The following is a 23,520-nucleotide window of genomic DNA, read 5'->3' as shown; positions in this document are numbered from 1 at the left end:
CGTAAAACATTAAACCCGGCTTAGGGTTCTCTTTCAAGTTGTGAAGGAAACCACCTCTCTGCCTCTGTCTCTCTTTGTCTCTGTTTCTCTCTGTCTCTGTCTGTTTCTGTCTCTGCCTGTCTCTCTCCCTCTCTCCCTCTTATCCTTCCTCACTCTTATCCTCTTTTGGTCCATCCCTCTCACCCTCTCATTTCCTCCCTCCCCTCATCTTTCTCTCCATCCTTCCACACACACACACACACACCCAGTCCCCCACCCCCTCTCTCTTTTTCTCCTGCCAACTCAGCCACCTTTGCCTCACAAAGCTGTCAACTTTTGGCATTCAATCAGTTCCATTCTGAAGGAGAAGGGTTTCAAGAGGTGGCAGTCTGCTTGCCCTCCATAGCTTCTGGGTAGAGTTGCAAGGGGCGGGGCTGGAGGGGTGGGATGTGAGTGTGCGTTAAGTCGGGGTAGGGCAAAGAAAGAAATTCCGTTATCTTTAAAACACTATCCTCACAGATGCCCTGACAGTATTCTCCATAACTGTCCAACAGTTTGGCAAAAGTCCGCCCAGGTATGTAGAATCTCCCCTTTCCTTAGTTGCCAGGCCGCCCAGCGTCCTGCCCCCAGAGTCCCCCCCCCGTCCGCCCCCCAACGCGAGGTCCCAAAGACTGTGGTACCCACAAGGGTTCTCTTCCCTTAGCCAATACCTCCCACCGCCACGCCCAGCAAAGCCTCTCATCCCGCCCTTTCTCCACCTACATCCTCCTCAGTGGGCACCAGCAAGTCCTCAAACAACCTATGAGAAAGGCGCTTCGTTGTTTCCAGCCAAAACCCTAGTGAAGGGAGGGAGGCCAGCAGAAAGAAGTCAGCCCAGACCAATGGCAGGGGACCCACTTGGGGTTGTGAGATCGCTGACCAAGGACCGTGGGTAGCGTCCCCTGAGTTACAGGTTGGAACAAACTTGCCTAGCTTTGCGTGGCAGGAGCTCCCAAGTTCACCGGCGAGCAGCGGTTGCAGGCTCGGCAAGGTGCGGAGCTGAGCGCCTGGCTCTTGCTCGCACTGGGCGCGAGCGGAGAGGGAGGGGGCGGGCGCGCAGGTCCCGCCTCCCCTGGCCGCGTGCACACACACGCCCACCGCGGCTAGGCTGGAGGAGCGCGGGCGAGTGTGAGCGCGGGCGAGTGTGAGCGCGAGTGTGCGCACGCCGCGGGAGCCACTCTGCCCTCTCCTCGCACCCTGCCCAGGGCATCTCGAGAGGCTGGAAACGTGAACAGGCTTAAAGTATGGCATGTTGCGAAGATGGTTTCTGTCCAGAAGGTACCCGCGATCGCGCTGTGCTCCGGGGTCAGCCTCGCCCTCCTGCACTTCCTGTGCCTGGCGGCTTGGTGAGTTCTGAGGGGGGTTTGTGGGGTGGGAGTCGTAGCATAGAGGGTGCATGGAGAAGGAGGACAACTGTCCAAATCCACAACACCCCTCTGGCCACTCTTCCTTCCCGGAGCGAACCAGATCTTACCGTCTTCAGTGCCATATGGGCTGAAGCCAAGCTTTCCTTAGACCAAGTAGACTCAGAGACCACTGGGAAGTCAGGTTCAGGAAGCGCGGGGTGCTGGGGTTCGTGCTGCCTGAGGGTACTTACAGTCTGGGGGTGCCTGCTGCCCAGGGATGCTCTTTTCCTGACCATTTTGGTTCTCCACATCCCAACCCCCAATCCCCCTTTAGCTTAAGGCCAGGGACTCTTTCCCTAGAAGGCAACCCTTTTCCACCTGTTCTCCAATCCATTCTTAAAATAGTCTTTCCCACCCCTGTTATTTTTGCACTTGCAGTTTAAACGAATCCCCAGGACAGAACTCAAAGGACGAGAAATTGTGCCCGGAAAATTTTACCCGTATCCTGGACAGTTTGCTGGATGGTTATGACAACAGGCTGCGTCCTGGATTTGGGGGTATGGATTGTTTCAAAACATGCAAGTGTGCTCTGTCTGTCCGTCTCTGGTCTGCCTGTCTATTTGTGGAAATATCATTAGGTACGCCTCACGTGCAAAAACCGAAAACCAGTCATTCTCTCGAGCGCCTTCCCCCCCCCCCCCCCCCCCCCCCCCCCTTTATTCCTCTCCTCAGTGAGACCTATGACAAGAAGACCGCCTCCATCCGTACTTTCCCATTTCCCCGCCCCCTCAGGAGCTTGGCCTCCCCCACACTAATTACCTCTTGAGACCTGACTGCAGGGTGGGGGAGGCAGGGAAGTCAAAAATGATCTCAGAGCTGCTGCCCCGTGGCTGCCTGGCTTCTCTGAGCCTGAGCATGGATTTTCCTTGAATCTGTCCACTTTGCCCAGGTACACTGCTGCTCCAGAATCAGCTGGCCTCAGGTCTTCTCCTCCCACGTGTCCCTGTCTTTGCCAAGGGTTCACCCTGTGTTCTTACCTAGGACCGAAATCTGGGGCACAGAGCTGAAGCCGGCGGCTCTGCTGGGGGCCTTGTCCTTTCCAGCTATCTTCTCACTTTCTCTGAGGAGCTGGTCTTTGGCATTTCTCCTCTAATGCTTCAGAAGTGATTAGCTTTATTTCCTCCTTCAATCAATATCTATGAAGTACAGAGACACACATTCACAGCACGTTTGGTCTCAGACCCTATTTCCTTTGCATATTCAACGGGTATCTATAATGGCAAGCTTGCTGCTAGGCGTTGGGTGCACTGGAACGAGAAAGAACTCAATCTCAATCTAGCCTAGCAGTCCAGTTCCTCAGGGAGATATGACTGCATAAGACCCTGCTTGGCTTGCTTCGCTCTTCTGAATGAAAAGTCCTGCTCTTTCTTCTGTAAATGAGTTAAACCAGAGGACCTCGGACTTAAAGTAGCCCAAATTCTTGAACTGATAGGAATGATAACAGTGACAATCTTTATTCCTGTGCTTGTTTAATTAATTTCAACTAGATTGGCACTTTCTATACATCACTCTTAACTCTTGTGGCAACTCCAAGGAAAAGCTGTTGCTGCCCCCATTTGACACGTTTGGAAAGTTAGGCTGGTTCAACTTGACTTTGTGGACTTGAACCCCGGGTGGCATTTTGTACTTATAGGACAAAGCTGGTAGATTGACTCCATGTCCTACATTGGGTAGTGAGATGAGTGATGAGTAAAAGGTGATCTTAAAGCATGGGGGCGGGGCTCTCTGCCTCCAGCTGGGGCAGTGGAGGAGGGAAGAGAGTGGGAGATCAGATAAAATAGGATCCTGGAGTGGGGAACACATGGGATATGAGATAGAAGGAGTGTGGACTGAGAGAGAAAGAATCATGGGGTAAGATAGACTTGGATAGACTCGGGTGAGGTTCAGACAGACAAGGAGGAGAGGATTTGCACGGGGCACATAGCACATTAGAGAGAGGCTGAGATCTGGTCTCCGGCGGCATTTCAATCCATTTCTTTGCTGCTTTTGTGGGGGGGGGGGCAAAAAAGTAGTAGTGATGTGATTCCTTTGGTGTTGATAAAGATGGATGGGAAAGATATAAGTTTCTCCCACTCTTGTTCCCCGTCGTTTTTCCAGGTATTGGTTGCCCACACTACCTTTGCCTTCATGCAAATCTGAAGAGAGACTTCATTAGAGAAGTGAATCATTTGTCAAAGTGTGAGCTCTCCTAAGTGACTAGGAAATTATCATTCTAGATCAAAAATAGTTTTGTGGAGAATGTTCTAGATCACGTGATTACCGCTTGAATCTGTAGAATGTCAATAAAAGAGGCTTTATCTTCCCAGAACGGTTTTTAAACTCACATTTTAAATACAAAAGTAAGGAAAATATAACTTATGTACCTTAAATATTCATAAATGAAAGCACAATTTATAGCTGGTTCTATATGACTTTATTAGTAAGTGTTGAAAGTAAAAATATGTTCTCTTGGCTGTAAGACAGCTTATTTAAAAAAAGAAGAAAGGAATCTGCTATATAGGAGTATTTGTACCATGTACTGTCTCCTATAACACTGGGTAGACCATAATAAGAGAGTTAGATTTGGGTCAACTATAATGTGGCTAAGTGTCTCAAGGCCACTATCAGTCATTTTACTTGACATTGCTGAGTGATCTGCCTCATTCACCTGGCCATTGCTATAAACCACCATGGGTCAGGGTTGCAGGTATCCTACTTTGAGTGTTAGCAGATAATTAATTACTAACGAAGTTACCATAAAAACACAGTCTAAGGGATGTTTCCATCCTGTTCATAGATATCTGTGGTGAGATGATTGGCTCTTCAGAAATAGGCCATTCTCTGTAAGCACATAGTATTCCAAATATGGTGAAGGGTGCTAATTATCACCTGTCGGACATGGATTATCTGTTTACATGGAAGTTCTATTGTGAACTATTGAAAATAAAAGGAAACATTACTGTTATCAGGTGGATTTATATGCCACAACTTTCATCCCTTCCATGACTTGACATTTTATACTTTGCCGAAAGTTTGGCATTTAAAAATAAGATGAAAACCATTCAGATTTTGACCACAGCACACTATAAATATGGATTGGCTTCCTGCCTCCTTTAATCCCATTTCTGCTCTTTGTGGGACATTTACCTTTTATCTGTTTATACAACTCAGCCAGGTTCAATTTAAAATAAAGCTAAAAGCAAAGACGTGAATTGCAACGGGATGGTTTGTGACTACACAGTCGGCCAGGCAGAGGTTGAAATAGATTTGGAAACCAAATTATGTATTTTTAACTCAGCAGCACAGCTTGCCGTGGGGAGATAAAGGGAGCTGAAATGGTTCTCTTTCTCTTCATCCCTCCAGGAACTCCTCTCTCTCATCTCTACATTCCCCTGTTGGGGAGGTGGGAGAAGGGGAAAGGTGAGCAGAGTAGGACAGTAGAAGGAAGCTGGAATGGACTTCTGAAGGACAGAAGTCTTTCAGCTTCTGATGAGTCAGTTCCTATCATGCTGATGTAGCTTGTTCCTGCTTAGAAGTGGCACCCACGTTGACTCTGTCACAGAGGAACTAGAAAGTCGTTCTTTCTGTCTCCTTGTCCACTTTGAACACAGTTGTATGGCTTCATAAAACTAAGTAGCTGACCACAGGAATCCTGACTTTCCCATTTTCTACTTATCTAAGGCACACATACAGTATTGGGGGCATAGAATCTCAAACAATTAATACGAATATAGGCAGTTGCTTAAGATCCTCTTCCATAACCTTGCTGATATGGAAACAGAAGACTTCCATTCATTTCACTAGGTTGCTCATTAGTGTAGTAGGACTTCATATTACTGGAATGCATCATGGTCTTAAATAATAAGATTGTTTCAGAAATACATAGACGCTTGAGGCAGGCATTATACTTCTGCTAGAGAAGAGGCTGAGAGAATTCCTATAGAATTGTCCACAATAACTAAGGCTAATAATTGACAAAGTCACAGTTCACATCACATCTTCCAATCTTTCGTCAAGACATCTGATGGGTATGTGCGTTTTCAAGCCATCCTCGTATAGTACTCGGTACCAAGAGTCACTTCTCCCGAACATAACTCAGTTACGGATAAATAAGCAGTCATAACACCCAAAAGAGAAAAAGAATAGTATTTAAGATGGAGGAGAAAACATGGAAACTTTTATTCATTTGGGTGAACTTGTTCTGTTTCTCTGACACAAACCTAATTGTTCTTGTTCAATTGTTCAGATGATCTGTGCCTCAACCTGAAAGTTCCTGTGTCATGTGCTAGCTTTATTAATTGAATGTCAAATCATGATGAATAATCATACATCAAATGAATATTTTAAGTAGAAGAACAGAAAGAGAAAGTGGCATTCCCTGAGTCACCAATAGATCCATTGGTTATACCAGTGTGCATATAAGGTGTTGTGGAGAAGGAGTAATACAGAGGTCTGAAGACAGTATTTGGAATCAAAACTGTTTATCATAGACTTTACCTCTAAGCAATACAAAAAGATAAAAGTTACCAAAGGTCAAACAAGTAAATGATAATATGGCGGGACAATTTAGTAGCATCAAAGTAGAAAGTGGGAAAGGAATCTAGTCTACCTAGAAATGATGGCCAACCAAATCTTTCAAGTTAATAGCAAAAGGTGCCAGGAAGGAAAGAGAAAAGTTATTGTTGGGCAAGTAAACAGCCAACAAAGCCAAACCAACTCAATAAGCAGACAAACAAAACAAATAAAATATGAGTAAAAGGATAATAGATTGGTGTGATTACGAGAATCAAAGGTTTCTGGTGCCCTTCTTGTTCTAAAGTAGAGCCAGAATTATTATCTATCGTATTAGGTGAGAATTGTAAGCAGAAGCCAGGTCATCAAAGGTCTGCGGGGGATTCTATAAAGTATTCTGAATGATTCTCTTAGTAAACTTGGGAGCCACTGGAGTTTGTTAGGTAAGGCATTAGCTTACTGTGAAAGGACCAGTCTAGGTGTTAAGTAAAGATAGGTTCAGAAGCTGAGGAAACCACGTGGCACATGATGCTGCTTTTGTGTTTCAGGGTTGTATTATTATCATTGTTGTTCCTCTTCATTCTGTAGATGGTCACATGAAATGACGTAGATGTAGGAAGGATGGACATAAATGAACAAAGATGAGGTATTTTGGGGATTGTAATTCAACAAAATGATGATATATTTAATATGAATGATCAAGGGAAGTAAAAATAGCTCCATGATTTCTATTCTGAGAAACTGAACAAGTGTGGTGTTTAAAGTTATAGGGGACTGTCCAAGTTTCCTCCCAAGCTCACTTGCTAGTGGAAGAGACAGGAAATTAAATCACAAAACAAGTGAACTATGTAGTGTGCTGTGTGCCTGGTGCCAGTGAACGTAAAGCACAGGGGTGGGTGTGGTTTCAATTCCACAGTTAGGAAGGCTTTGTTGATAAAGTGTTACCTGAACAGTGATCACAGAGACATGAGAACATGGGGCACAATTGGGGTGAGGTCTTCTGATGAGCAAAAGCTCTAGGGGCAATTCTGCGAAGCCTGAAGTTAGTGCTACTGCAATGCAGATGAAAGTGCTAAGGAAAGGAAGTGGCATAACAAAGAAGAGGTTCTACAAAGCTCTATAGGCAAGCATGTAGACTTTGCTTTTATTCCGAGTCACACTAGATACAATTGGGGGGATTCTATCAGGGCACGCCCTGAATTGGAGAGTTTTGAAAAGGCTCATGTAGGGATGTTGTATTAAGAACAGAAAGCAGCAGGAATAGTTGGGAAGTTTTCACAATCACTCAGGCACGAGATGATTAACAGTTCGACCAAGCAAGTGGCAGAGTAATCTGTTGATTTCTAAGACTTGGTGGTCTTCTGCCTATGTTTTGTCTTTTAAGATGAAGGATGGCAGTTATAATGCAGGGTTTGTGAGAAATGAAAGAGATGAGACTGAGTAAAGTTTTGGCTTAAATATCTAAAGGAATGCCATTATCAGCATGATAGTAGAAACCCTTTAGAGGCATGGATAAATGATCTGCATGTGCATACAATAAAGTCATGGTTGCTGAATACCAAATAGAGTATCTTGCAACTGAAGAGAAATATGTATGTCAACATGCATGGTATTTGATGTCTTAAGAGCAAAGAGGTTGCAAGAGATTAAAGATGATGCAGAAATGCACAAATACTCATCTTTTAGCTCTGATGGCTCCAATGTTAAGAGGCATGGAACTAGAAGGAAGCCTGAACAGAAGTATTCTGTGATGTGTTAGCAGGAGGAAAAGAGGGCTTGTGTGATTTAGGGAAAAGGATAGTTGCCAACAAACAGTTCAAGAGAGACATGGGCTTAAATTGACCACTAGATTTAGCAATGTGTATGAGGTAGATGACTTGATAAAAACAGTTTTGATTCATGGTGGGCATGGGTAAAGTGTGTGTGTGTGCAAGAGAGAGAAAGAGAGGGAGAAAGAGAGAGAGAGAGAGAGAGAGAGAGAGAGAGAGAGAGAGAGAGAGAGAGAGATTAAGAGATTACTTAGGAGCATATGCATTTGTACTAATGAATAGATGAATGGTATGGATAGAATCAAATAACCATTTTTGAAATAATTTTTGGCAAAAGATATACTCACTGATTGTCACTTTGAGGGTGTAGGCTAAATATAGAATATAAGATATTAGTGTGTTTCATGAACTAAAACTTTGTTTTTAAAATGGGAGACAAAACATAGCTTTTAAAATTGGTGAGAACAGTGAAATTGCTAGGAGAAAACTCATGGTTCTGACAAAATTTCTGTGGATCAGAATACAGCAGATGAGGGGACAAGGAGGAAGATTTGGGGCAGTTTGTACTGAATTTTTCCCCTAGAAATATAAATATGGCAAGGATATTTTTAAGTAATATGGAAATAAATATTTGGAATTGTCTTAGTTAGAGTTTTACTGCTGTGAACAGACACCATGGCCAAGATAACTCTTAGAAGGACAACATTTAATTGAGGCTGGTTTACAAATTCAGAGGTTCAGTCTATTAACATCAAGGCAGGAACATGGCAGCATCCAGGCAGGCATGGTAGAGGCAGAGCGGAGAGTTCTACATCTTCATCTGAAGGCTGCTAGCAGAATACTCACTTCCAGGCAGCTAGGGCTAGAGTCTGAAAGCCCACACCCACAGTGACACATCTACTCCAACAAGGCCATACCGCCTAATAGTGCCACTCTTGGGCCCAAGCATATACAAACCATCACAATCGAAAAGTAAGTATATTTTAAGATTAGAAATATCAATTGTTTGTGTACTATGGTAATGAAATATTCTTACTGGAATGGAAAGGAGGGACATGTGGAAGAAAGATCACTTTACCCAAGTTTATAAGAAAACAAATATTCTAGTGCTATCAGATACAAAAATTTCTTTAGAATAAGAACATACTAATACATTTAGTATGTCCTGAAACAAGCCGTGTTAAATACAGATAATAGGATATTAATAAATTATTGTGGTTCTAGGTAAAGCTCCAGTGAGTTTTTAGATTTTATATAAAACGTTTTAGCTTACATTTGTATATCATTAAATATTGTTGCTTTCTATTCTAGGCCTTTTTTGAATATATTTAAAGATATCTTAGGTACACATGATGATGTTTATTTAATAATACATTTTTCACTAAAATTTATATATAACTTTCTTTTCATCCCTCTATTCATTTATTCATTAAAATAAAGCAACCCTACTATTGAACAGCATCCAGCCTAAAGAGCAGACTCTCATTATGAACTTGCAGTTTGCTACTCATTTCTTCAATCCTGTCCTCATATTTATCCTCTTCTCCCCTCTATTGTCTCATTGCTTCATTCCATGGGTGTTTTAGGTTATCCTTATTTTTTATAGTATATTTAAAGCATGCAGCTTTCTTTAATTTGCTATATATAAATTTTACCATGCTTTAGACTTAATAATGCATTGCTAAAATTCATTCTTTTTTGTTGCCTAGTGCTATTGATCCTTCCTTTGCTTGTTATGTGATGTTCTCATTGCATAAGAACTGGCTTATTCATCTGCTCTGTTGGCAGTGTTTTTTTTTTTTTTGCTTGTTTCCCAGATTGTGTTGCTGTGAATATTCTGGCCCAAATTTCCTGCTGTAAATGTGCAAGAGTTTCTTTTGCGTATATATCAAGGAGTGGATTATTCTGGCTCTTAGTGTAAGTGGGAGTTCAACTTGAAGATATAATGCCAAACTGTTTCTCCATGGTGAGTTTACGAAATTAAACTCCCTTTTACAATGAACAGAAATCATAAATTCTGGATCCACATATACTTTAGCACTGGCAGAGAGAGAGAGAGAGAGAGAGAGAGAGAGAGAGAGAGAGAAGCCTTGAAAATGTTTGAAATGGCATTTTATTTTGAGATAATTTTAATATTTATTGTCTCCATCATGTTCAAATATCAATGAACATCTTTTAAAATCTTTATTGTCTATAAGAATTTCTATTTTATAAAATTGTTTTCATGTTTTATTCATACTGCTTTGAGTCCTTGCTTCCATTATTGATAACTTTTACTGCTTCTGGAGTAAAAGAATATTGATAGAAGGGTCATAGAAAGCACCAATATTCAATGTCTTCTAAGGCAAGGGAGCTTCTAGAACTCTGAGCTATTTCCTGTTTTGTTGATAAAATCAATGGGTATCTGTTGTTTTTGTTTACTCTCCAATAACTATATTCCATATCCTGTTAATGTCAAGCAAAATTGGAAATATTTTTATAATCTCCCTGGAAATTAGGTGTTGTTGCTGTTGTTTTCTGCATAAGTTCTTGAAGTTTCGTTAGTTTTGGATACCACTTGAGCTTTGTAAGATGTTGGTGCATTTGTGATATGGATGGCTGGAAGTCGGGTTGTTACCTCAGGGGCAGAGCGAGGGAGATAATATGGGGAACTAGAACTGGCACATACATCAGTGATGCAGATTTTTATTTTATGATGTGACGGCAAATTGTACATGACTATTGGAGATGAAATTGGGAACTGATAGCCTTAACTTGGTCTTTGAGTGTTGAGTAAATGGTTGGAGATTATCTGATAACTTTCTTAATTGCCTTCCCAATCAATTAATTAGATAGGACCATTTTTTTTCTGAATTTATTATTAACAGTCTTGTCTGTTTGACACTTGATGAAGATCACTCTTTTTGCCTAACAGACTCTCAGGGTCAAAGTGTTACCTCATTGAAAGATTTAAAAAAAATTTAAACCATCTCTAGTATCAATTAATTAGGATTTTCAGGGAGAGGGGAAGTTGTCTTTGAAGCTCACCAATTACATCTACCATTATGGGAAGAAATCTTTCCAGTTTCAAATTTTGTAGTTTCTATGCAATTACGCACTTTGTAAGGTTGATTTGAACATCTTAACCAGGAGTATTGGAGGAAGCATCTCTAAGGATTATTCTTAATTACATAGATACCATTATTCGTTGACAACTGATTTATCAGAGACCTACTGCATTTCAGGTGGCAGATTAATTTTGTGGGAGAATACAAATATAAACCAGAGTTTCTGCTTTAATTGGGAAATGTTTTTAGCTTAACCCATGCAGCCTCTAAGTCTTAGGTTTTCTCCCTCAGGAAGCACTGAAAAATTATTACTGATGATATTAGCAACATAAGCAAACAGTTGTTCCTCACCTCTTTCCTACGCAGTTTGAGATTTGAAAAGGACTGAGATTTCATCTAATCTGTTAATGTTGAGAAGGCAGATTCAAAGACTGCAGTAAAACACAGAAGGACCTCAAGAAGAAAACTGAGAAGCTATTGTTGAACCTAGAGAATGTAGGCCTAGCTGGAGTCACAATCCAGAGAGTATAGGAATGGTCCATGTGGAATTAAATGACAACTAATTCATTATTTTATGATGTAATAAAATATAGTAGAGCTAGACTACATGTTAGAGGAAGAGTGAGAATTCTGCATTAGCCTCTGCGTACCCAGTTTCTAGATCTATTTAGTTCTCATAGTGAGAATAGCACTTGTGGGGGGGGTCGTTGAATAAAGGTTAAAATATATAAAAGGAATCTAGCATTTTGTCTGGCATAAAAAAAGAGTATAAAGCCAGGCATTGGTGGCGCACGCCTTTAATCCCAGCACTTGGAAGGCAGAGGCAGGTGGATTTCTGAGTTTGAGGCCAGCCTGATCTACAGAGTGAGTTCCAGGACAGCCAGGGCTATACAGAGAAACCCTGTCTCGACCCCCACCAAAAAGAGTATAAATATATAATTGTTATTTTTTTGTCTTTATAACTTAGTTCAGAAAAACACCCTCTGTACCCTACTGTACACAACTCATGCTACTTGCTTTGTCCATGTTCTATCCTCATTCTGGACTCTAGTCCTGCCACCTGGAGTAGGCTCACAGCCTCGTATATGGACCCTTCTTGCCCTTTGCCTCTGTATGACTTATTTTCCATCCAGTAGCCTATCTGTTTTTTTTTAAATGTATATAAGTAATTCAATCACATATCTCCTTACTTCAAGCCTTTGATGGTCTGTCAGTAGTTATCAGGTCCTTACTGCAACCTGCATTTATGCCAGAGCAAAACAGAATAACAGACAGAAACCCAGAGACAGAATATAAGAAAAATGCCATCTTATATGCTCATTTTTGCAGGACTATCTTAACAAAATACTACCCAAAATTTAAACAGCAGAGATTAACCATGTCTGAAGGCATCAACAAGCTTGGTTTGTTTACCTGGAGAGGCATCTCTTCTATGTCTGCATGTGGCTCTCATTTGGTGTGTGTCTAAGTTCTTATCTCCTCTTTTATAAAGCTATCAGTCGATCGTATTGGATTAGGTACCATTAGAAAGACCTCATTTTAGTGCAATTACATTTTTAGAGCACTGTCTCCAAAATAGTTGTTAGAAGGTCCTGAGAGTTAGGACATCAACATGTGAATGTGAGGGGAACATAACTTAAGTCCATGGAAATCTTCCTTTTCATCTCCTGGCTGTTCCCCAACCTTTTGCAAGTCCTATTGATTATGGTTTAAATAGCATGTGTTATAAATGCATTACTTAAAAGATGCCAATTTTTTTTTTAAGAAGGCTTAGTAGTAGGTAGATGCTCCATCTATGGTATCCTGGTTTTATTTCATTGTGGCTTTAATTTCATATCTGTGTCCCACTTTGCTTTCTCCTATTGGTCTCTTTTTCAGTCTTTGAAAGCAGTAATACAGTTTTGGCTCCCTGTTGGCCCTGCTCTTCCAATAGTTCATATATATGCTCCAAGACTCATCTGAACTTCAATGTTTTGAAGAAGCAGTTCTGAGCATAAACCTAAACTTGCTTTCCATGCCTCTGCATTTCCTCCCTGCCTGCACTGCATCCTGAAACAATACCTCTCTGTCATGTCATTTATTGCTTTGCTCCTTAATCTCTGACTCTTCCAGCAGCATGGTGAATTCTTGAAGCAGGGACCTCTTTAGAACCTGGGATATAGCTCCTGCTTATGCAAAAATGTATTGAGTGGATGTTTCTTTACCAGTCACATGTATTTAGAATCTCACTCTATCACAAAGTGCAGCATAATCAAATAAGCAAATGTCAAATAATGTCACACGCAAACACTGAGATTATAATTCTGAATGTAGAACAGTATTTTGAAACTATTGCAAAATTAGAAGAATTTAGGGAGTTGAGAATTTATAAATGTACTTTATTACATGATTACAGTCATAGGATTAGCATAAACTCATACAATTGACAATATGTTAATATGGAAAAACATTATGCCTGTTCTCCTGAACACCCCTGCCACACTCACTGTCTTCACACACCTGTGATGTCAGTATTTCATAGGAAACTATTGTAAATACAGTATAAAAAACAGCTTTGGTGGATATTTGCAAACAAAAATAAACTGAACAGTGTCTTTAAAAAAATTGAAAATTGTCAGGTCAACCTTGTTCCTACTATATCAGCATAATCAGGGGTTTGTCCAACAGCCTGAACTTAACCAACCTGTCCAGGTGATTCTCAGATAATGTTTATACAACAGTCCATTATATCTATTCTTGAAATAACTTTCATGTAACTAAAATTGGTAGAGCAGACATGCGTCAGAGTTTTGTCAACCTCAATTGCTTGTGTGAGTCACCTTCTCCCAGCCCTCCATTTTGCAAGGATAGGGTTCTTGCCTTTTGATACCTTTATCATTGTTGCGAAGGAAATGACAGTGGTTTTGAGGCAATTTGAGTGAAATTTCAGTCTTCTCTGGTTCAAATGTTATAAATTACTTCCTTCCTGGATTACCTGTTCTTCGACAAATTTGAGTTTAATAAGCTTATTTATTATTGCTTGTTGATGTTGATTCTAGTTTCTCATTCAAATGGAAGCTTAATTAACTTCTCCCCTTTCCAAGGGGGTACAACTCTATATGATGTAAAAATAAAAGCATGCACCAGGCTACACTTTTGTTCTCATTTTACTTCCAAAAGCTGTGTGTTTCTTAGGATACTTATTCCATAACTAAATTTCTCATTCTCCCTAGATCTCCCTTTCTGTGGCCTAGTCTTCAGTCTGTATAGGGAAGAAATAGATTCATTTTTATGAGGCTGACTTCAGACCTAGAGCTTTAAGTGCCACCAATTGCTCTTTGCCTCCCCCCATTATTTCAGTTTCACAACCAGTATCCAAGTGATATTCTACTTTGATTGCAGATGCTATAATATCTAGTTATCTAGCCAGGCAGCATTATAAACCATCATTTAAGGAAACAGTGTTCAGGAGGGCAACAGTTTATATATATTTTATTGGTGGTAAAAAGCTGAATTATCTATAATAACTACTGTCACAATTTATAGCTAATATGTTTAATACTTGATAAAATCTTTACACTTGAAGATTGGACTAAATTTGTCCAATTGGAAAGGACTATGAGTTAGATTCTGAACTACAAAAATTCCCAGGTTTAAAGCATACTTTTAAATCCATAGAGTGGCATTATCCTTCTGTTTATTTTCTGTGTCAGCAATATTGGCATCCTGACCGTACCTTTCCCTCTGGGCTAAACATTCACATACTTGCTCGTGATCTGGATTTATTTAGATAGTGAAGAATCAGTAGCAGCTGAGGAAACCTGATATGGAATGAGCTTTTTGCATAAGTGAGCCGCTACACTCAGTATTTTGTTTGATTGCTGTAAAAAATTCTATGAGACAGGTGTGGGCACTACAGTGGTACCTTTAAGTAACTTGGGGATGATTGTGAAGCTAACAGGTGGCACAGCCTGAATGGTTATAACTGACAGAAGACCTTGTCTTGGATCCCAATCACCAGTGGATGATGTGCCTATTGTTAAAGGTAACATTAATCATTTTGGAAGTTATTTATGAGCATCTTCAACTCCCCAAAGACACACTGCTTTCAACTGTCACTTCTCAGCACAGTGTTGCTTCTCTTCACGCCTGCACCCTGCTGTTTCTTCCTCTGAACAGCTCACTTCTTTCTAGAGGCCAATCAGATAATAGACTCTAAAAAACAAAACAAAACAAAAATCACAAAGGCTAAAGAAAAGCTTTTGTGTGTCCGCACTGCCTGTCATAACATGTGCCAGGGGTGATGTATCTTTGTAGATACATGTTCTTGGTAAGTAATTGGGTGTCTATTTGCCTGTTAAGCAAACACTGTTTTTTCTTTCTTTTTCTTTTGGATTAATTTGGTTGCATTTTAAACTAAACTTTACACTTTTTTTTTCTAGAGATTCATTATCTCACTGGAAAGTCAAAATGCATGCAAAAACATGACATATTATATCTGCATTCACTTTTTAATGATCTAATCCTCCAAGGCTGTAATGTTGGTAATTATTTTTTCACACCTATTTACTTCATACTTACTAGGTCCTGTTACAGAAGTGAAAACTGATATATATGTCACCAGCTTTGGACCCGTTTCTGATGTTGAAATGGTAGGTATCTGAGGTTTGAAGAAAAATAAGCCAGAAAAGAGGCAATTGATATTTATTATATTGTCAGTTACACAAAGCCAATGCTTGATGAAAGCTAGATGTCTGTAAAGAGCAAGATATCCCATCTGCCTCCCAAAGCTATCATTTGAGCATCCATTGAGTTGGAATCTTTCTCCATAAAGAGGTCTTTCCTTGATCTGTTTTCACAACTAGGTCGTCTATGGAAACCACTGAGGAGACAAAGGGAGAACAGCAGTAGCTTAGATGGGAATTAACTGTGTGCACAACAGTACACTTCTAACTGTCCTGTTATCTTTCTCACTGGCCCAGTTTCTTGATTCCCACTCTCTATTCCTCCCTATCTTGGTTAAAGAGGTCAAAAGGGCCAGTGATGTTCAGGAAGTCTTCATCCCTTCAGCTGTGCACACATTGAATATACTTAGCAAGTAATGACAAATCTACTTCACATTTTTTTCCTAACATTAGGACTCCTAATGGTTTGAAGCCCCGGGTTCCCTGGATAATTTTTAATACACTCGTGAAAACAAAATTTATCTTTGAAAAAGAAAACTGGCTTCATCTTAAAGAAATACCTGTAATTTTATATAACGGGACTCGTTATGTGTTAAGTGATTTTTCTCTCTGATGTAAAGTAATGCACAGCCATAATTACCTGGTGTTGGCAGTTCTGACTTAATTGCAGTAATTTGTCCTGGGTGACTAATCTATATAATGATTTACTTCTTACTAATGCAGAAGCTGAAGGGACCAAGACGTATGTTACAGAGTAGTTGCTGAGGATCTATTCCTTTGACTTAAGATCATCTCTGCTTCTGGTCGTTCCTTCTGGTTTAGTCTTTTATGATTGGGAGAGGCTAGAGACTAGCAGCTCACTTTTTTGCATATAAATATATGTAGTCACTCGTGACTTGGCTAATTTTCCTAGGAATACACAATGGATGTGTTCTTCAGACAGACGTGGATTGACAAAAGACTAAAATATGATGGCCCCATTGAAATCTTGAGGCTGAACAACATGATGGTCACCAAAGTTTGGACCCCTGATACTTTCTTCAGGAATGGGAAGAAATCTGTCTCACATAACATGACAGCTCCAAATAAGCTTTTTAGAATTATGAGAAATGGCACTATTTTATACACAATGAGGTAATAGACTTTTCTTTTTATTCTTCACCTCTAATTCGCTCTTCCTTCCTGTACCCATCCTCCCTTCCTTCTTGCTTTCTATTTCTTTATTTTAGCAATATGTAATATTAGTCTTAAAAAAAGGGTTGATTTTACTTCCTTGCATTTTTCCATAATAGACTCACCATAAGTGCGGAGTGTCCCATGAGACTGGTGGATTTTCCTATGGACGGTCATGCCTGCCCTTTGAAATTTGGGAGTTGTAAGTTATAGTCAAAGTGTTGTTCCAATGCCTCAATACGCTGTTTACCCTTATATTTATATATGTGTGCAGTTTTAATTATACAGCATTTAAATCCTTCTGTGTAAGAAGAGTTGTTCAAGGCTCAAGTTTTAGGAAATGAATAATGTTTTATTATATTGAAGTTACTTTTTAAAAAAACAGGTAGCTATGGAAGACTGGTCATAACTAATAAGTCTGTGATCATATTTGAAACTTAGGGATTCAGGGACAGTTTGTCAGAGGCATATAGCAGAGAACATTCACTGTGAAGGGATATGACTTAATAGTTTCAGCAGCAAATAGAACCATTTAAAGAAAGCTTGAGAATGGGTGAAAAAAGTTTTATACTTTTCTGAAATGACTTGAGGTAAATTTCCTAGGTAGCACTGTTAGTAACTCAGTACCTGAGCTATCACAAATCTCTAGTTGAGGTGGGGTGTGAAAAAAAAATTCGGTGACTGATATACCATCGGCTGCATTAAGGAGTGTGACTCCACCTCAAAGCTGAAACTGGGGAAGGTTTGGAAAGTTTTTGCAAAGGAATGTGGCCTCATTGACAGCCTTTTCTGGGAAGAATGGCCTAAAGAGAGTGTGGAGTAGAGCACGGGAGAGATGGTGCCTGCTGTGGTCACGCAATCAAAGATGGCAATGGGTTGGGCACAAAAGGAGCAAATGTGGAATAGATGTGTTTGGAACACTTAGTGGAGATGAAGGCACGAGGGGGGACACGAGTGGGTAGTAAAGAATAAGCGGCTCTTTTCCTCAAACTCCTTTCTCTGAGATGGCAACAAAATGTGATTGCTCTTGTAAGGTCTGCTTCCAACATTCGATTCAATCAGAACCTACCAAAAATAGACACCAGCTTTTACTATTGCTCCAGAGTCTGCGTTTCACTGATTGTGAAACTAGGGCCTGCTGTTCTCATTGCTCATGGCTTGACTTAATGAGAATCGGCAGTCACCACTCTTTTTATAACCCTAGTAATCACAATACGTGGTGGGCTAACTTGAGGGTAGAGAATGCCATTTGCTCTCTGACCAATGATTTAGTGAGACAAGATAGAAACAGAAAAACACATAGACAGAGAGGGTGATTTTCCTGGGGCCAGAATTTAAATTCCATTTTTACTATAATAATTTGAATTTTACAAAAGATCCTTGCTATTTGAAAAAGGCTTCTCCTCCCAAGACCTATCTGGTTCTGATTTGAAGCACGCTCTTCCACTGGCTACAGTGAAGCTACTGCTCTCCCAGGCTTTGTATATAACTAAGGAAACACACTTTAGAAAGAATTTTGGTTTTTTTAGACTAAGAATTTAAAAGAGAGGCATGCCATATCGGTAAGTGATTTTTTTTCTGGGTAAGTTAATTCTTAATTAGTTTTGGAAAGAGAAAAATCTCTATTAAACTAAGCTTAAAATAAAAGGAATATGAAAGATAATGCAAGAAAAAGATTATTCTGTCAAAGTAGGACATCTGATAGATGATTCCCAATGCAAAAAAAAATCATAAATAAGAATATAGCCTGCAAGAGTTTAAATCTATACGACTGTGAATACACTTTTAGAGATGAACGCTGATATGGTGCCTTGTAGTGCTAGATGGTAACTCAAGGCTCATAGTTTGTTTTGCAAGGTCATCTGTAGGGAAAACCTCTCTGGGTATGGATTCCTTTCGTAGGAATAAACAAGTTCACCAAGGACCTCCTGCATTCCAGCCTCCTTAGGGATGTTTGGAGGGGAGGATGAGGCATAATTCATTCTGGTTCTTTTGAACTTATTTGTGCATGATCTGAGCTATCTGTTCTGGGTAAAGTGGCATGCCAGCAGCTGCTCTCCATTTGCACTGAACAAGGAATAAGAGAAAATGTACTTGAATTGCCACTGGGGAGGGCTCTTTGAAGATAGAAGGGAAAGTGCCTTAATTGCAGGATTCAAATGGTACTGGAACTGGTTGTATAACTCTGTCCCCTAGAGTGCTTGGCAGCCAGCATAGCCTGAACTCTGCAGAATGGTTCCCAAGTGGCCTGAGCACTGGCCAGAAGCAGAGTCTAGAAGAGGTGACCCCTGGAGAGCTCTCTCACAAGGAAAGTTTGTTTTGGTTCTGTTTGTGCTACTGGAGGCAGCATCATGGTCCACTTCTAGAAGACAGAACTGCATGGGATGAAAGAAGTCAGGGTTTCTTAAGGACCAATAGACGAGAACTGAAAGATGTAGAAGTCTGGCTACAGTTTAGGTTTGTGCTCTCTGCTTTTCAAACTATCAGCCTTATCGGAATAAAATCATGACCACATGCACTGGTACAAATGTAGCTTTATAGTTGTTTAAGTTTTAATCACCTCATTCAACATAAAAATAATTAAACCTGTAATTAGTTTCATAATTGCAGTTTCCTAAATTATAAACATGCTTGAAAAATCATGAGTATGTTTTCCCATTTTTTTTTTTTATTGTTTGAGCATTTGTCACATTGCTGTTTTTTATTATTGACTTAGGAGGAGTCCTGACTGTAAGTACATTGTCTGCTCTTATTTAGATGCATATCCCAAGAGTGAGATGATCTACACCTGGACCAAAGGCCCTGAGAAGTCAGTGGAGGTGCCAAAGGAGTCTTCTAGCTTAGTTCAATATGACCTAATTGGGCAGACTGTATCAAGTGAGACTATCAAATCTATTACAGGTGAGATTGCATGCACATACTTGTGTGTGTGTGTGTGTGTGTGTGTGTGTGTGTGTGGTATGTTTGTGTGCGTGTGTATTTTTGTTCATATATGTGTGAGTATGCATGTAGACATGTGTGTGGGGATATGGGTGTGTCTATGAAGGGGAGAGGGTCCACCCATCTCATAGTTTGGTCTCCCACTGCTCTGACGCTTGCTGAGTAAGCTAGATAGACAGGCCACTGAGCCACAGGATCCTCAATCTCTGCTTCCTCAGTCTGGTATCACAAGCCTCGTACCTCATCAGGGTTTTTTTAAAATTTATTTATTTATTTTTTTAAAATGTGGTTTCAACTTAGATCTTTTTGCTTTTGTGGCAAGAACTTTGCCAAGTGAGCTAACTCCCCGGCTCTTTCCTTGTAAGACTCTTAATGGCAAAAGTCAATGTACTACTGAGAATCAGCAATGACATTTTATACTATCGCTTTCATTGAAATACTCAGTGTTTTCAGGGGAATTTTTTTTCCAGAAATAGAGCTGATATATTTATAATCTTACTTCCTGAGTAAGTAACAGGAGGAACAAATAGATTTTTCTTACTTAGAAACAAAGGCCAATAATTAAATATATTAAAAACTATTTTCAACAAAATGTGAGCAAAAAAGCCTGGCTCTGATTTGGTGGTGCTTTTCAAAAAATGTTTAATATTGCCCAATTCTATGGTGTCATTTCTGTTCAAAGCCAAAGCAAAACCAGAAGCATACTTGCAGAGTATATATTTAGAGTACACATTAAAATTGTCAAACAAGTGGGTGGGAGGCTATGCTGGTGATTTTTGAATTTTGAAATAAGAATAGAAAGAACCTTAAGATTTAGCTTCTCATGTAATGGTAAAATTGGCTACTTACGTATTGTTCCAAGACGATGTTCCTTCCATACACAAATTTTTTTTATCAGGAAAAAAAATTAATGGTGGTTATCTTAATGCACTTATAATGCTGTACCAGAATATCACAAAGTTGGTACGCATATGAAGAACAGAAGTTGGTTTCTGAAGTCTAGAGTCTGGGAAGGTAAGAGTTAGGGTACCAGAGGACTCAGGGTTTTCTGAGGGCTTGTTTCCTGGTACATGGAATACTCCTTTCTCACAGAGTCCTCACATGGGGGCATATACAGGGAAGGGTGGCCAAGGTAGATTGTTACATACAAGTGGTGATGCTGTCCTTCAGTAATTTACCCTCCTACCTCACTGCCTATCAAAGTCTAGTTCCTAGTGCTACCACATACGAGGTTAGGTTTCAATAGTGATCCCCTACCTTTTTGTTATAGGATGTCAATGTATAGCCCAGGTTGTCTTGAAACTTACTAGGTAGCTCAGGATAGTCTTTTTTTTTTTTATTATCCCAAATGTTTAGGAGTACTTTTTTTCCATTGAACAGACAGTCGGGTTCGGTGAAACCTAATTGTATCTCCAAACCCCAAGAAATAGCAAAAGAAAATGTATTGCAGTTGTACCAAGCCCTGGAACAAAAGGAGGATCTCTAGGAGTTGGAATGTTGATAATCTGACAGGCACAAAGGCATAAAATTCTTCCATTTCTTAATTATTATTGCAGAAAAAAAGCACTTCATGGGTTACTAGGTTAATAATTAAAAGAGTTGAAATCCTCACATAAATTGTGGGAAAAGTAAATGGTTTCATGTTAGATCAAATTAAAATTTCTGCATAAAATTAATTGAATTTTTTCCAGAATTTCACGTAAATAACAGCTTTAGTTTCCTCAACCTCAGCCTATGGTGTGCTGGAATTCTAGGTATGTCTCTATGCCAGGCACACTGTATGATGGGTTTTTTTTAAACCAATATTTAGAGAATAGTGGTGTTTAAAATGTATTCATCAGTCACCATCTTACAGGGATCATTTCCAATCCCTCCCTTGCATTAAATTCTGATAAACCACCCGTGGACATGGTACTGTTGCCATCTCAATTTTTCTAGTGGGAATATATAAATATAATGCATTTAAATACATTAATAAATTTAAGTATATTTTCTTGCCCACACATTTATTCAGTATCAAAGCCCAAACGTCATAGACCTTCTCTGTTCTATAAACCTTTTTAAAAGGCCTTGGATGTCATTGTATCAGCAAAACAAACCAAAGTAGAGTAGTTAGGTAAGACCTTGAGCAACGGTGTGAAACGAAGACGAGATTTTTGTTCTTTTTAAGAAATATATTGACAAATCGCTGATGTGAAGCATGGGGGGTGCTTCTAAAAGGTCAAGTTCATGGAAGCAGAGTGAAATGATGGCTTCCAGATTCTGACAGCTAGAGGAAAGTAAAGATTAGTAGGTAAACAGCCCCCAAGTTCAGCCATGCCAAGTAAGTAATCCCGGGGCGTTACCGACCACCTGGTACATATTGTTAATAATTGGTAAAAATGACAGATATTCAATGTTTCTATCATAAAAATACAGCAGCAGGGTGCTGAGAATAAAACACCTTGGGCAATGGTGGATGGCCTTATGACAGGCTATGGTCTGGATTTTTGCTGATGAATACTTGTCTCCAAACTAATCAAGTGGCATATATGTTAAATATGTGCAGCAATCTGAACAAAAACTATACTCACAAGGATTAAAAAATAGAAGCAAGTGACAAGAAAGGAGGAGGATTTAATTCTTAAAAGGTAAAATTAAGTCATGGCAATGCTCATGGTGAAACATTTTATCTTTCTGTCTGATGGCTTGAAGTTGCTTTGCAGAAAACCAGACACCTATTAGTAAATTACTGGTACTGTTTCTCTCCCTGAAACCCCCATATATTTTCTTAAGTTTTTCTTTTCTTAATATTTGAAATCATAACTACAACGTTTCTCCTGTCTACTTCATCCCTCCAAAATCTTACTATATACATATCCACACTCTTCTTCAAATTCATGGCCTCTGCTTTGGCAAATTGCTCTTGGGTGCATATATATGTATGTATTATATATATTATATGTTATATAATATACATTATATGATATATATATATGTGTGTGTGTATGTGTGTGTGTGTGTGTGTGTGTTCCTAAATATAGTGTTTTAAGTTTCTATACTGTTATGTATGTGTGCATATGTGTTCAGGGCTGTCTACTTGTTACTGAACGAGGAATTGGTGTGCTCTTCCATGGAGAAGACCCCCCTTCTAGTCCTCACTTTCCTCACTTGCTGAGACTTCTGTGTGTAAGGTTGAGGTCTCATGAGGTTTCGCTCTTTCAGCCTGTCACATCTATTGGTATTGTGCTTGTTCAGTACTTGTTTAGGCAGCCATGATGGTAAGACCTTATAGGTTTAGCTCCTAATAAGGAGGCACAATCTCACAGCAAAATCTCTGATCCTCTGGCTTCTACAGTCTTTCTGCCTTCTCCTTGGCAATGTTTGCACACTTCAGTGCCTTATGTCTTTCCAGTACCTGTCTCATGCATCATCATTTTGGGGAGACCGACTTTACATTAATTATGAAACAATGCAATGGTCTCCTAGCAGGGTGCCTCGTGCTGATTTTCCCATCTGTGCATTTGGAAACACATCTGGAAGTAGAGATCTGTAAATTTTTGACTTAGCTGTGAATGTTTACTAGACTCTAAATACCATTCTCTATATATCCCTTCTGGTAAAACTGCTTATTGGAAAGTTTATTGTTTATTTACTTACTGGTTTTTAAAGTTATATCTCTGTTAAATCTATTTGTAATTTTGCTCACGTATGTTGCACTTAGAAATACAATTAGCCTAGCTTCTCTCTGCACTTATTATGTACATGTATGATTTATGCTTGAAAAATATATTCATACTTACATAATCTTATAGAAAGTTATGTTTTCCATGTTCTTCCAAAGTTACACTTTTCATTTTATATGTACATATGTTTGTGTTTTTACATTTTAAATTTTGTTTTCTATAAATAACAAGCCTAATTTATGTTTTTAAAATGGTGAAGAATGTACACTGTAAAAAAGCTGGACACTGGTGGTGCACGCCTTTAATCCCAGCACTTGGGAAGCAGAGGCAGGCGGATTTCTGAGTTC

At 39.6% G+C, this 23,520-nt stretch overlaps 1 protein-coding gene across 3 annotated transcripts in view; it reads left to right on the top strand.

Annotated features, from left to right (window-relative positions):
- The first annotated feature begins 627 nt into the window (after window positions 1-627).
- Gabra4 (gamma-aminobutyric acid type A receptor alpha4 subunit) overlaps window positions 628-23,520 on the top strand; it is an 88,924-nt gene continuing 66,031 nt past the window's right edge. The window contains exons 1-6 of one of the 3 annotated variants that reach the window (XM_031342592.1): window positions 643-1,364; window positions 1,803-1,921; window positions 15,295-15,362; window positions 16,309-16,529; window positions 16,688-16,770; window positions 19,326-19,469. In XM_031342592.1, coding sequence (XP_031198452.1) covers window positions 1,279-1,364; window positions 1,803-1,921; window positions 15,295-15,362; window positions 16,309-16,529; window positions 16,688-16,770; window positions 19,326-19,469 — 721 coding nt within the window. In that variant the 5' untranslated portion in view covers window positions 643-1,278. Of the gene's footprint in view, window positions 1,365-1,802; window positions 1,922-15,294; window positions 15,363-16,308; window positions 16,530-16,687; window positions 16,771-19,325; window positions 19,470-23,520 lie in introns of all 3 variants that reach the window. The other 2 variants (XM_031342591.1, XM_031342593.1) reach the window with 2 other exon arrangements.

This window comes from Mastomys coucha, unplaced genomic scaffold, assembly GCF_008632895.1.
Source record: "Mastomys coucha isolate ucsf_1 unplaced genomic scaffold, UCSF_Mcou_1 pScaffold22, whole genome shotgun sequence".
Lineage (NCBI taxonomy): Eukaryota > Metazoa > Chordata > Mammalia > Rodentia > Muridae > Mastomys > Mastomys coucha.
Note: the sequence above shows the minus strand (reverse complement) of the source record. Positions and strands in the feature narration are given on the sequence as shown.